Source organism: Anguilla rostrata, chromosome 14, assembly GCF_018555375.3.
Source record: "Anguilla rostrata isolate EN2019 chromosome 14, ASM1855537v3, whole genome shotgun sequence".
Taxonomy (NCBI): Eukaryota; Metazoa; Chordata; class Actinopteri; order Anguilliformes; family Anguillidae; genus Anguilla; species Anguilla rostrata.
Genome location: NC_057946.1, coordinates 21,495,480 through 21,511,253, shown reverse-complemented (window position 1 = coordinate 21,511,253; position 15,774 = coordinate 21,495,480). Strand labels below are relative to the sequence as shown.

At 41.9% G+C, this 15,774-nt stretch overlaps 1 protein-coding gene across 15 annotated transcripts in view; it reads right to left on the bottom strand.

Moving 5' to 3' along the window:
- The window catches only part of LOC135239741 (transcription factor 4-like), a 170,201-nt gene extending 154,946 nt beyond the window's left edge, over window positions 1–15,255 (bottom strand). For 5 of the 15 annotated variants that reach the window (XM_064308634.1, XM_064308626.1, XM_064308636.1 and 2 more), the window contains exons 1-3: window positions 12,805–13,121; window positions 12,495–12,533; window positions 11,474–11,546 (exon numbers count right to left, since the gene is read on the bottom strand). In XM_064308634.1, the coding sequence (XP_064164704.1) occupies window positions 11,474–11,546; window positions 12,495–12,533; window positions 12,805–12,906 (214 nt within the window). In that variant the 5' untranslated portion in view covers window positions 12,907–13,121. The other 10 variants (XM_064308633.1, XM_064308635.1, XM_064308629.1 and 7 more) reach the window with 9 other exon arrangements.
- Between the last annotated feature and the right edge of the window lie 519 nt (window positions 15,256–15,774).

Below are 15,774 nucleotides of genomic sequence, written 5' to 3'. Positions count from 1 at the left end.
ATGTTCCTAATGTACTGTAACTGTGAAGATGGGGAGGTAAGCTAAGTAATACATGGTGAAGACTGTATCACATAATTGCATTTGCTAATTTTAGATTCTGTCACTACTTTTAAGTTTATGTTATGGTAGCATTAAAAGCAATATAAACATACTAATCATCAGCAGTAAGTACAAAATAATTTCTAGTTTGCCAATTTACACTTTTGACAACTTGCCTTTTATTGAGATGGCCCTGTGCCTTCTGCAAACTCAGAAGGCAATTGGGAATCAAACCAACAGTTCGTGGAGTAAAATTAAATATAGGCCTAATTCATTCCACGTGTAGCATGAACACTGCCGCAAGTCAATTAAAGCAAACGGCATAGCCTCCATCAATACTAACCACACTAAGGCAACACTTAAACAGGTATGTCTTATGTTCCAATATGGGAATTCATTTTCAGTGGCAAATCTGTGAAAAAAAGCTTCTTTGACACATCTCTTCATCAAGAATTCTCAGCATGAAAAACCTCTTGTTCACACATTCAAAAGAAGCGTATGCTAAAGCACTAATCCGGTCGACAATTCCAAGCAGATTCAAGATATTTTTATAATAAAACTGGGCTAAACAAAATTGTTTTTCACTCAGCAAACCTTAGGACACCTCACTGCGCAGGTTATCATGAATAAATATACGGTGGCATGTATGGCAATATAACAAGAGAATAAATAATATGCCTGCTTTTGCTATAATAGCCACGTAAATACGTAAATATGGTGACAGATGATCTTCCTATCAACCACTTAGGGACGGGGAACACACATGATGTGTTGGATTTCATACATCCCGTACAAACAGATGCCTCTGAACACTTCTGGGCTGTAAACACACAGCACAAACACCGCACGTTTTTATTCCAGCATGTTAATACCATTAAACAAGCAGCACAAGCCGTGGGCTGGGAAAGGGCTGCATGATGGCTGCTTATGAAGTCCATGTTTACGGATTCGTATCAATAGGAAATGTTGAGGTGGGAGCTAGACTGGCGGTTGAACAGAACAAGCCGTAATGTGCTGCTGTCGCTGACCCTAAACTCTCACACGGCGCAAGGCTCTTGTTGCGGAAGCCGAATATATCAAGCGCCTTCAAAAGATATAACACCGTGCCTCATGCTTAACAGTGACCATGCACGTGTCTTTCCCCCGATGGCGCTGAGCTTTCCAACTCAGGAAACCTGCTTCGTTCTCATTAGGTTCCCCTTTGTGTAGATCCAGCTCGGAGTGCCGGAACCCGTCGCAAACAACGCACACAAGACACGCAACAAGCCCGCACAAGAAACACCCAGCGACGCGCGCCAAGACACGGCCCCGAACGCAAACAGCGGCGCACAACAGTGATCGCTCACCAGAAAAAGGGACACCACGGCCACAACAAAGACAGACCGCACGTCAGCGCTTCCGCGCCGAGACCCCCCGGCTGTGCGGGCGCGCGCTCCGCACCGCTCCTTTAAGGCCGGCGGAAGGGACCGGCCCGGTTTCCGCACAGTAATGGCCGCGCTGAGAGAACAAGGCCGTCCGTCCGTCCGTCCGTGCATCCCTCCGTCCGGGCCGGGCTCATTGTGTTTGGCACTTCCAGCCCTCTCTGTCTCTCTCTCTCTCTCTCTCTCTCTCTGGGAGCAAGCCTCAGCTGCTCGAGGAGAGGGGCACCAAATGAGCAAAAACAAACAGCCTTCATCTTCGTGTTTTTAAGGGAATATCAAAACATGAGCGCAAGTGAGAAAGCAATTGCCTGGGAAAACAGGTAAACATTTCCTGCATGTTAATTTGCGCCAGTTTAACAACGTGAAAACAATTTATACTGTTAAAAAATCTTCTATGAACTGCAAATGAGGCTCTGAGCATTATAAAGCAGCAATGCAGCTTGTTCACAGTTGTATTTTTTTTTTTAAGCGCGAAAGATGGTTAATTCTGCCACCCTTAAGAGAATGCAACCACACTCTCTAAATCATTCTGAGGGCGTTTCAGCGAAAGGCACTTGATAAGAACAGCGCGTTTGGGGAGCTGTGTTTTCGCCGTCCGTTACATATTGGGCCCATCAGAGAAATATGCGCGCGGCAGCGGCACAATAATCGCAGCGCAATTAGTCACCTGTGCACCTGTTTCCACGGACACCCAGGATGTGACGGGGGATCCGTAGGACCCTACAAATCACGACTGCGAGGAAATAAATGAAGCGGGCGGAAAGCACGGCACACCGCGGCACCTGAAGGCCCGCAAAGCCAGATGGGACGCTCTCATCGCCAGCGTCCGACATGACACTCGACTGGAAACAGGCGGTTTCAGCGAGAGAGCAGAGGGAGGCTCGCACCCCCAAAGACCGCCTCGCTGCCCTTAATTCATTTCACATGTGCATGCATGCAATTCTCCCATATACGTTAGAAATCATGAATGGGCGTGCTGTGGAAGATCTAGACCCCCCCCCCCCAAACACTGAAAACCTGTGCAACTTCTTAAGACTTTTCTGGACCTATGACAGGCTGAATGATCTATACCAATGCTATTCCAGAAGGCTTTGCAGAAAAATTTGAAGAGGTCAGAAGTCACATATTCTCACAGTGAGCAACTCAGTAACCAGTGGAATCCACAGATACCTTTTCCAGAAAGTTCTGCCCTTTATACACTTCTTACACACATTAAAGTCAAGAATAAAAATAACCAGGCCAAAGATATATATATATTATACATATATATATATAGATATAGATATATATATATATAGTCAATAAAATTCAGCTGACACTGACATAGCAGGCTCAATGCAAAGGGTCAATTCAATCAAACAACAACCGATTTCCAAAAAAGTAATTCCAGTGGTCATATCACTTTACAGATGTTTATTTTATGCAGCGCCATTTCAGCAAGCCTCCAAATTCGGTCTGGCTGCATTGTAATGAATAAAAGCAAAAACGTTGTTTTTAATTCAGCGAATGCATGCGAGCCATTTGTCAATGGAAACAGGACAGAAGAAACGCTCCCCCCTGGTCCTGCTACAGCACGCAACTCCAGGGAACAAGTTTACACTGAGCAGGTCCCATCGTTCTGTTTTTCACATTAGCCATGCGTTCCCTCCCGCCATCCAATCACAGCCTTCCGAGGCAGAGGAAGCCAGGGGGGCCCCACGATTCATTGCTGCTGTTTAAAAAAAAAAAGAAAAAAAAGAGCAAGACCCCACCCAGACAGTGCATGGCTGGAACTACACAGACTAAATGGCGGGTTTGTTTTATTACTCGATGCTGAACACCTGCAAAACTAAAAAAAAAAAAAAAAAATGCCCGTGCTGTTCCTATATTGGGGCCAGACAAAAGCCTTTCATGTGAGAACCGTTCTGTGGGAATGGCTTCGCTGAAGCTCTGGTTACATTCCACTGTCCCACTCTGCACTGCCAAATGACTGGACGTCCGCACACACACACACACATATACACATGCACTCACACACACACACGCACACACACGCACACGCACAAACACAAACACACTCACACACACAAATACGCACATGTGCACACGTGCACACACACACACACACACCTTGAGGTAAACTTTATGTGTTCAGGACAAATCGCTAAACACACATAGACTGCACACATGCTCAAACTGCCTTGTGCACCAACACAACGACTGAACACCAAAAAGGAAAGCAACATGCACCCTGCTCCAAACATGGGTCTGGCAGTGTTTTGGATTAGCTTTTGTGTATTTGCTGATAGTAACAATGTGTTCAGCCACAAAGGTCAGAAGTCACACCTCACTTTTTCTTTCAGCCACATTAAGGCAAATTATTGTCATTAGGGCAGCTGCAGTTTTGGCTTGTAGACTGTAAGTTGCATAGCTATTAAGGTTTAGACTTACAGTGGAGATAGTTAGCACAAGTTTGCTATTTTTATAATCATAATTATATGCTCTTCTACTTATATTACCACGTCTCTAAGTCTGGTATCGAAAATGGAATCAAGCCATTGTTTTCAAAGCATTAAAAAAACAAAGATCACCACTTCTCTCATCTAATTCTCCAAATCTCTAGCCGTTGATGCCTTGAAGGTAACCTCCGGTCACGCTCTTAAAATATGAACCTTCAACCTTTTTCTTTTAATGAAGAATGTACTTCCGATTGAAGATCACAATAATGACAGATAAGTGCTTTGCATGCCCAACCGTGCACTTTCCCTGGGTTTGCCCAATTCTTCTCAGTCTCCTTCATAGGTTTTTGAATAGTGAAGTGATATACAGCCTAATTCCACCGACAACCAACACAAACAACTCAGTCTTCCACTTCTGTTCTGAAGGACAATACTGGCTGTGAAATAAAGGCGCTTTTCACTCTCAACAAACAAGCCTGAAGAAACTGGTTAGCCTCAGCATCACCTGCTATTCCTTCTGTAAAACACTGAAGCAATTTGCTTTCTTTCAAAACAGTTTAAAACTCAAATTGGTGGCTTGGCCGATTTTACACATGATGCCTTTTAACACATAAAGCAAAGAGAAAACTTCATAAATGCATATTTATTGGATAATTTAAGCTGTAATTGCTTCAAGCTGTTGGGAGATGCACGTAAAGCACACAGTAGCTGGAAAAAAAACTAATTAGTGGGGAAAAAAACTCACAGCTACATCTTTAGCTCGGCCTAACAGAAAAAATCCAAACTAAAGAATGGATTTCCTTCGCATCGAAACAAAAGCAAACAACATGAAAAATAAGGAAAGAATGCGGAAAGACGCGGGCACATCGCACGGACAGAGGGCAAGAGGAAGCCAGTCTGCCACAGGAGCGATGTTCCAAGTCCTGACGGAGAGGAGCGTGGGGGGAAAAGATCAGCGCAGCATCGCACACAAAGGTGCCGGAGACGGAGCCAGACGTCGACTTGCCGACGAGCGGCGGGAGAAAAAGCAGCGCGCGGGTTGGTCCGCCGGGCCCCGGGGCCCCCTCGCCGTTGCGGGGAGTCTGACAGGCAGTCGCCCCGGGTGACCGTCCGCTGGCGAACGCGCACGCCGGGTCATTCGTCTGACATCACACAGCGCGCTTTGTGCGCTAGCGACCGGTTTAGGAAAAAAATGCGTACGAAGACCGCGCTCCACGCATCTGATTTTACCAGAACGGGAAACACCTTCCATGTGTCTGTCTCCTACCCCGGCCCAGACAGAGCAGAGCGAAGGGGGAAAAAGCAGGGCCAAAGGTTCTGAAAGCAGAGCACACACCTTCTTCCACAGAGATCAGCGCTACCATTCCCTTCAGATGACTGTGAAAAATGGCCCCAAACACAACTCACAAGCACGCACGCACGAACACACATACACACGAACGCACACATACACACAAACACACGCACGCACGAACACACACACACGTGCGCAGAAGCAGGCATGCATTGGTCCATCCTCAGCAGCCCTTGTTTTAAATCTTATCTGTGAATTTGACTCTTTATTTTTTTCCCTCAGACACAGAAAATGTCTGCAGATAAATATCTGCCACCAGATGATCACATTGCTGAAGCACCTCAGGTATTAATTGTTAGCTGCCATTTTAGGGGAGGCAGAATTTGAGATTCACCAAGGGTAGTTTGCAGGTATTTGCGGCTCACCTCCCCCCCCAACCCCAATCCCATATTTACCACCTGGTTGCCTTTTTATTATTACCATGTCACAATTTTCACACCAATATCTGAAACACGCTGAAAAATCTTTCATAATTGACCAAATTGGAGGGGGGGGAGAACAGCGGCCAATTAAAATGTGTAAAAAGAAGAAGGGGACCACCTCCTTGAAACCCTCCCACGTCCCGCCCCCCCCAACCCCCCCAAAAAAAAGCCTGCTCTATTCCCCTCCCCTCTCCCCCTCGCCACTACCCCATTAACTCTTCGCTTCCTGGCTCATGTCTGGAGCAGATGGCTCTAGGGGTGTTCCAGCAGATTTACGGGCAGGGAGGCGGGAGTGTTTTCCAGCCCGGGCCCAGTGCACCTGGGCCACAGGAACAGCCAGAGGTACGTGAAGCGAAAAACAAAGAGCCGGCGCCGGGCAGGCAGTGCAGCGCCGTGCCCCTCTGTGCCCAATCTGGGCTAGACCCGGGCGAAGGCTGCCTCTGCCACGCTGCCTCCGCGCCGTTTCGTCCGTTTGGAGACCGCCGCACCGTTTCCCCGGGAAAATGCTGAAGAGTCCATTTTAAGGGAGCATTTTTACACTGTTCTATTTCAAACGGCATTGTGCGCCCTGAATCCAGCGCCCCATCTCTTTCATAAAACGAGGACATCGGTTTATATTCTACGTCGAACCCCACACTGTGGGTTACTGCGTTCACTTTGTTTGTCCTCTGTGGAATACATACAAAAGCGACAGTAAAGCTGTCATTTAAAAAAATAATAAAATTGCATTGTGGGTAAAATTTGTCTAGGTCATCTATTTCTTTATGAATTTCAGGGCATCCAACGTGTTGGAAATGACCAACCGTGAAAAAAGTCCAGTTTGCAAAAACCATGTCTGATGTAATAAATTTACCCCAATACTGCACAAACTGCCTGCTCACAAAATAAACAAAAAAAAAACAGAAGAAGGAGAGTGGTAAATTATAAAAATCATAAGCTCATACTGCTTAAATAATTCCTCATCTGTCATCAGATCAAGCAGTGATAAACATGGTATGAATCCTAAACTGGACCCTACAAAATGAATAATACAATGTATTTGGCCTTTGATAAATAACCCGCTTGTTTGTGTCAGTTTTGCTTTACCAAAAGCTGCCATCGTTAAGATACTCAGTCATCTTAAACTCCTGTATTTCAATTCGCTCAAGCTGGCAGTTGATAAACAGACGACTACTCCTTTCTTCTTTTGCACATCCCACATAAAAGACATTTAGACCTTAATTCACTTCAAATCTATAGCCCAGCAGACAATGTTCAGAGCATTCACAACAGAATCCATTTCCCATACTCCCTCACGCGAGTTACCTTTTCTACAACAGAGTCCTGATTGTCACCCAAACGTTCTCACACATATCCGGTAAAGAGAGTATGAATTAAGGGGCATTGTGTCCCGCCCACCACCCCACACCCCCTACCCCACCCCCACCCACCTCCGTCTTTCAACCCAACGCGGCAAAAGAATATACCTGCGCTTCGGTCTATACCACATGATATTATCACATCTGTGCTTTAAATAATCGCAACCTGGGAACGGCATCTTTTCCCAGGACCTTAAAATAGGCTCGGCACAGCATGGAAGGTGGCAACGTGAAAGCTGAACGCTCCACTCATATCCCACTCTTGAATCAAATCCCTTCACATTCCAATTATTGCTGTCATTTGAAACAGGGATCTTATTCAGGGGTTGTGCCTTTGCAGTGCACATGACAATTCCCCACCAAGTTCGGCGCTTTAATTCAAGGTCTGCATTTCACAGTGTGCTGCTCGCCCATCGAGTTAATTACAAACAAGGCTGACGTTCTTTTTTTTCCCCCCATTTTCTTTATTTTCAAAAGGCTAATTATGCTTCGGGACTTGCTTTAGCTCCGTATGAACAGGTGCGTCTATCAACGCAAATCATAAATTCTTTCAAAACACCGAGGGCTGAGACACATGAGAAACAACATGAAAACAGCAGCAGGTACGAGTGCTCCACTGGACTGTTCAGTCAGGATCCAGCCAAAACCCTCCTACTGCCGCTAACATTTTTTTTTTCTCATGCAATATCGCAGATCATACTCTCTCCCGTTGCTGTTTACTGAGGAGCTCCACTTGGTGAAAAGAACAGTCTTGTTTTTCTCACACTTCTTTGTGGATTTTTCTGCATCTTACCCCTGATAAAAATAAAGGTCCACCATCATCCCAACAAGAGCTTGTTACCTGTGACACTACACAGACACGCTTGAATACCACAACACAAAGAGAACACCTAAAACGTTCTGCCTGCAAGAGTCTACCTGTTTCCATAAATAATTTCCACTACACCATTCTCCATAGTCCATCCTAGGCGCATAAAACACATGTGATTTTCAAACTCAGGCCTCACACAGAGACATGGTACAGAGCACGGTATAGAGCAGGCTCATTGTTGCTTTCCAAGCACAGGCCAGTCTGACAATGGCAGAGCGGAGGGCACCGGGCCAATCGAGGCCTCGTCCAGCCAAGCCCGTTCAGCACAAAAACAGCCACGGCTTTACCAAACGTAGCCTGTTTTTCCCTTTAATGTTATCATTTAACACTAAATCTCTTCTTCTAACAAGGTAGGTCAATGCTTATTTTCCTTATTTCGCAAAAATAAATACAGTATTTCTGGTTGACTGACTTCCCAGTAAACTCTGCAGATACTCTCAGGCTATACCTTAAATCTTTAATCCGGAACTAATTTGCTATTGAGTCAGGGAAGACATATATTAAATAAACCTGTTTCGCTACATCAGGCAATAATGTCAGAGAATGTCATTCCTGTATGTGGTTTTATACCACCCAAGTGCTCATCTTCTGCTTTTGGAGAAGAGGCACCACCATCCTTCCGGAACAGAGAGGCTGGAAGCTCAGAGGCTGACAGAGCCTGGAGTGGGCTCTCGGCAGTCCGGGAGCCATTGTCAAGGGCAGAATCCATGGAAGGAAAAAGCTAACAAGTGTGTTACACAAAAGGACTCGAGTGAAGATATCACATGAACAGCAAAGTTGGACCTCGACTGAGGGGCCCAATATTCTATCTGGTCCTACCAGACATTAGCTAATTGACCATGACTATGAGGATCAAATCCTAAAAAACTACCATGGATGACAATTCATTACTCCATCCGCACCCCCCCCCCCCACCCACCCAGGGCCCTCAACACACAATAAGAGTCACCTCCCTCTGCCACAGTGGATCATTTTCAGCCACCACTGATACGCCTTTAATGAGGTAGAGTCACCCTCCCTAATACAGAAGCTTAGTCTGTGGCACACAAACATCCAGCCAGGTAGAGACGAGGCTCACTACAAAAATACGACGTTTCACTTCAAATCACAGTTCTTTCAGAAGGTGTTAAGCACGCTGAAATCCACATAAATTAAAAAGGAAACCCCTTGGAAGAGAATTAAAGAGGATCCCCGGAAATTTGTCTAATTGAACCCGTCAGGAAAGGCTCCACAAAAGACGAGACTTAGACACAACCCTGAAATTATCATCATTATTATTAGTGCAATTATTAGTATTAATAGCACTCATAATATTGCTATTATTGCTAAAACGCCCATTAACTGGTAATCCAATGCACAATTACAGCACAGCTTTTTGTAGTCGTTCTGCTTACTGGGAACAAGACAAATAAACACTCTCGGAAGCGAGGGATGGTGGGGGGGGGAAATTAAGTATTAAGTCACTGGTTCCCTCGCTTCATCTTTATTTTGAATGCAATCAGTACATTTTGACTGACAAGCATGACCAAAACAGATTGGAATGAATAGAGGCAGGGAACAGTCAGGCTTGTGTGGAGGACTTTATCTGTCTGTGTTCAAGTACATCAAATGGAGCAGGATATTATTAAAACATTCTTACTCTGAACTGTGACTTAATAAGCTATGCCGATTAAGAAGACAAAAGTATGGCATGCGATGAGCCTATCTGCCTTCGCCCAAATTTCTCAACCGCTAAACGCTGGCAGAGGCGGAACTGAGCTCTGCGGCTCGTGAGCAGCGCAGCCATTCTCTTCCCAAACGAAAATAAATAAACGCCAGGAGATGGATTTTGCGATCACCTCATGGGCTGATCTTTCGACACGAATTGATGAATAAAATTTTTTTTAAAACAGCACAGGCCTACACATGTATTTTTGTGTTTTGATTTTTTTTTTTTTTTGCCAGTTCACACTGCGAAAAATCTTCTTTTCTTGACTGCCAGCTACAAGCTACAAAGAGAAGGGACGCAAGAAATTGCTCGCCCCCTGTCTAACAGCGTAAACCCACAATGCAATGGGGACATACAGGACGTGGAGGAAGATGAAGCAAAACATTACACAAGGGGAAAAAATAAAAACAGACACACCAGATATTAGAATACAAAAGGGATATTTTAAGAGGAACTTGTTTTTTTTTTGTTATTGTTTTTTCTGCTATCCTTTACTGAGAAACATTTAAACAGTTTTGCTGATTCAATAGTTGATTATTGTTGATTATTCACCAGGAATATTTGGGCAGTGTCATTCATTTGGCCTGGCAGAGCACACCTATCCTCCCACATATCAGCTTTACAGCACAAAGCACAGCAACAACACACAACATAACTGGGGGGGGGGGGGTGAAAAACTTCCGACCCACTCAAACCCCCCGTGACAACAGAGCTGAACACTGGTCAGCAAGATTATTGATCAAGTCCCATCTGGACTAGGATTATTTAAGGCCAATTACTCTGTTTGGCAAAATACAGAATAATAATAATAATAATAATAATAATAATAATAATAATAATAACAAGTATTATTATTATTGTTGTTATTATTATTATTATTATTATTATTATTATTATTATTATTATTAAGCAGTATAATAAGATAAATTCACACGAACACAAAGACTGCTAATTCAAAGTCAGAAAGACAGGAAATACCTATTCCATACTTTTGGACAGATTAGGATTCTTCATGAAAAAGAAACAGAAAAGTACAGAGCACATTGTGAGCAAGAAATATTAGCTCCAAGAATTCATCAATTATTAAAATTTGGATAATTGAATAAAAATGTGGATAATTGAATAAAAAAAATCAATAAAATGCATTTCACAAAATAAAACCATAAAGGTAGGTCCATGTGTAAAAACAGACATTATGAATAAATACAAATAACCGTCTAATATCATGAAATAATTGGCTAATCTAGTGGGTAGCAAGGACAGAAAGAGTCAGACACAGCAGAGCAATTGCATAATATTCGTAAACAAACCATTTAACATGATCTTTCTTTTCGAGTTGACAGAAGAAGAAAAAATGCAGTTGAGCAGTTGTATTATTGCGCACTGTCTCACGGTACACTTCAGGTGATACATTAACAATGAGTCTGCTGCCACTTACAACAGAATATGAAACCGTAGGAGATTAGTGGCCTCAAATGTAAAAGTTCATGTGGTCAGTTTAGCTCATTAACATATTCACACCGTGGCTAGTAAGAGGCAAGCCAGAGATCCAGACAACCCCTGTCTATTGCTCTTCTGCACAGGCAAAACCACTCTCACCATAATCCATCAAAACAGAAGGCGCAACTTTTCGTCAACAAATTTTAGGAAGGGAGTTTAACATTTAAATGTAGTTAAACACACTGTAGACAAATCAAACAAGCATTTTACGATACTGCTAGTCTTAAATAAGCCAATTAATTAATTAATAGCATATAGAATTTATACAAAAAAAATCCGCTACATAGGCTGTTTGAACATATACATTTTAATAAATTACTGTAGTTCCCCTTAGTAATTGTGAATCAAACAGATCGACATACTTGAGCCTGAGAAATGTCCACTTCCGAGAGATGTTGGTCCGTTTTTTCCACTGCTTACGGGGGGAGAAAACATCTAAAAGAAAACAAACAGAACTTTAAAAGAGACGTACTTATTCTTAACAAAAATTATTATCTAAAACATAATTTTTATTGTTTTCTATTTGGTGCAATACTTCTGCATTTCTAGATATTTCACATCAAACTAAAGCGATACTTCTGGTGTTACACACACTTAGAAATTATTTTTAGTTTTTAATTAATTCAAACGTAAAACAGTATTTTCTTATTCACAAAACCGTACACGTATAAATAAGTACATAATTCACCTTATCGTAAAGCCACATCGAACATGCTTCCCTTCAACTAATGCAGGCTCAGAAATCCTGTATCAACCACCTAGCAATTTGGCATTGTAGGCTACCCTTAATGATGGGATAAAAGAATGAACTGCATTGACAAGAAAAGTCATTGCTAACATCTATATAGCGGTTAATACTGTCCCTATAAATCCATATACTGTACACTTCGACCGTTAAGTTTGCAATTCTGTGAGTCTGGGATATACAAGTTCGATATTTTTCATACAAAGTTGACAGACAGCATTGATTTTGTAAAACATGGCCGAAGGGAACATTTCCTGTCCAAACTTCCGAAAACCATTCCTCAGAAGACAAATATTTGCCACGGTCAAGCTACTTTTTCATGGGTTTAGTCGGAGGGAATTCAAAATAATAGCTTATTTAGAAGAAGGACATTTAAACACAACAAACGTAGAAGCTACACAACTCTGGACTGTGGCATAGCCTACAATTTAAAAACACCGACCATTTCCGTAATCTAAATGGCAGTCCAGCATGCCGTTTTACTTTCATCAGGACAATGTTGGGATTAATTGTTTATCTCAGACAAATTTCAGCAAAAAAATAACAAGATGTGCAAATGTCTGTTGTCAAATATATCAGCATTTGATAATCTATCAAAGAACAGAACAAGAAAAATACTTGAAAGTAGGATATACTACCATTGATGTTGGGAACATTTTCAAATCGCTGTTTCGCATCTATAAGACAACAAAATTACTAATGCAATATCATATTACTCTATACATGTTTTGGAAAACACTTCACAGTTCAAACTACATTTGTTTAAGCGTTCTTAAATCAAATAATAAACAAATAATAGACGAAGAGAGCAAAGAAACACTTTTAAAATTACCGTAGATCAAATTAACAGGACAATAAGTGTCGCTATACGATAGCAAAATGTAAACATTAACCGACAGGTCTTTTTTCTTTTCTTCTCAGGATATAAAATGTATAACAATTGCTTACCGCACTGAAATCCAATAAGTCGCTGAGTTCTTTGTCTGTCCCTAAGGCAGCCATTCGCTGTTGGTGATGCATTTTAGCAAAATCACACAAACCTAAAAACATGGAAACAAATTGCGGTCAGAAGACGCCAGGTCTCGCACTGATAAGGAGGGGGGATCTAATCACTATTTCAGATCTTCCTCAAAATCCACAGATGACCCGACTCGCAAGATTCCACTTTGCATTTAAACCTATTCTCTCTCAGCGCATCATTATGCAACAGGAGGTTTACATAAAATGAATCCAGTAGCTAGTACAGTACACTACAGAAAGAAGAAACTGACATTAAAACAAGTCTCGCCCAAGTCCAACTCGGCTCGATGTGCAGGTTAAACAGGGGATCTGGAAGTGACAATCCAATGTGAAAAATATAAATAAATAAATACATAAAGGACTGAGCGAAAAAAAAACGTGAGGATAAAAAACTAGCCAGCTACCACAGGCACTGAAATGACAGCGCAAATATCCGTGATACTGAATGTAGCTAATTATGAGGACTTTTGTCAATTTTGAGCTTTCATTCGGCCGAGGTTTCAGCCCATGTGCTCGCCGAAATACTAAGAATGTGTATGTACAGCCTCCCAGCTAGCTACCTTTTACATATCGATGTCTTTAACGCTGCAGCTGCCAATGTTCCACTGAAACAGAAAAGAATGTGTAAAGGAATATTAGAATTGCTTTCTCAAATACGGTTATGACCTCCAAACCGCGCGCTATAGTTACTGTATCAAGAATTTTTTCCACGCGTTTCTGCTCAGTCTAATGTTATTCTATTGCGTAGCAAAAAGTCAGGACGAAACGAATAGTGAAGTGCAGTTGTCAAGACTGTGCTCAACCACAAGGGTATAATTTTTTTTTTTTTTTTTTTTGAAACAGCTTCAAAACGTTGCAAACATAAACTATTTTAATTAAGAAATAACACTTATTATAGGCATACTATGCAATCTTTTAAGTGTTCAGCAGTTCATTTTATAGCAATGGATAACATGCTGAGTGTGTAACTAGCTTGCTAGAGGGATTTCCTTTTTCTTTTTTATTTGCAAGAGCCTACGTTAGCCGCACTCCAACAAAACAGCTTTGTTTGACATTTTTTATTCGAATTGAATGTCGTTTAAGGCTGATTTGGCCACCAGTTTAGTGATCAGCTAGCTGATAAGCCAAGCATTATTCTGATAAAACAACGCCTCGTGTTCGTCTTGAACAAGTGTTAGCTAGAACCTGCAAAGCTTAGCATTAAGGCTGTCAGAAAGACTACCAACCAAGGTTAGCAAGCTGTAGGCATTCGTTTCATGTGGCAACGTGAAATTAACTAGCAGCTTACTATCTAGAATACAGCTAGTTGGGTTAGCTTGTACACAAAGTAAAACGGTCGTCGCCTCCCTTTGTATTTGTTGCAAATGATAAATCCAGTAAGCGACGGAAGCTAACGTCAGATATCTGGCGTCCAGTGCAATAACAATAACGTTAGCAGCCAGGCAAAATTAAAACACCACAGCTAGCTACCGATATTATATTCTAACACTAATCATAGTTTCACATTTGAACTAATCGTCACCGTAATATGTTGTTTATTCGAGCCTAGTGAATTTACTTCACGACATGATACCTATAGATAAAGTTAACTGCAGTGGCAGTACAGCAAACCACAGCCAAACTTTTACCGCGTTACGACACGTAGGGGCGACTATCAACACAATTAGCATTAGAACATTGGACATTACCTAGCTAGTTAAAATTGTCCAGCAAGCAAACACTGACGAGGTTAGAAATGAAGAACTCAGGCTATCCAAAACATTAGCTATAATGGTTTATTATGTAATCATCATCACACACAGCATCAATGCTTGGTTGGTTACAGTCAGTTGAGAAAGTTTTGCACGCCGGAGGTGCCAGCACTCCGGCAAGGACAGAATATTCCTTAAACCGTATAATCGGCGAACGTGCAAAAAAAAAAAAACTATCAAAACAAAAGGTCTGGAGTTTAATACTTTAAGATAACAACGAATAAGACAACATATTTACGTGTTAGTGATGGCTATACAACAAGAGTGTTGAATTACCTCAATTTGTAATGTTAATCCACACAAATGTATAATTTGTAACTATATTATCAATATCAAAACAAAATACTTCGCTCGCTAATGATATCGTATTGAATCTGTGCCCGACGACGCTTTGAGCATGGTATTTAAAATAGCATTGCTAATAGTTCCCAGCAATAACCCAGCTCCAGTAAAATGCAGTTGTACATCCAGATGTTGTCTTTTGTTTGGAGGGTTGGTTGGTTGGTTATCAGATCCCATTTAGCTAGCCCTCTGGCTAGCCACTTTCCATAGCTCTACACTAGCTAGCGATTGCAATATTATCCGTAGCGTGTTTCAGAAACGCATGCATGAGTCGTATCCACATCCGGGACGTACGTCACCCTCCAGGTCCGGGTCACGTTCATATGACGTAAATTAACTATCTGCCTGCAAATCCACATGTGTATTAATAATTATTAACTCGTTATATATTTACCAAAGATAGCGAGATGGAACCTTTTTCTTTTAGGAAAAGAACTGAGTATTCGTATCGGCCCATTGTGTAATATAATTTTAAAATGTGAACTTCTCCAGAACGAGAAAAACTTGACGTTAGTTACTTCTGGGTATTTTTAAGTTTTACCAGCTCATGGTGCTTTACATTTTTCGTTGCCCTCTTGAAGTTTTTTCGCAATACCAAAATACAATTCAAGCGCTGTATTGTATAATAGTCGGCTTAATGGTGAATATTGTGGATTCCTAGAAACTAGCGAAAGCAGAGTGATCTCTTTATTTTTTTAGAAGACAGAATACTTGGCTATTTGCATGGTATATTTCCTTATGAACTCTGACATGTGTTCATGGAATCTCTGTTGTTTTTGCAAATACTTGACGTAGCCAGAGCTAT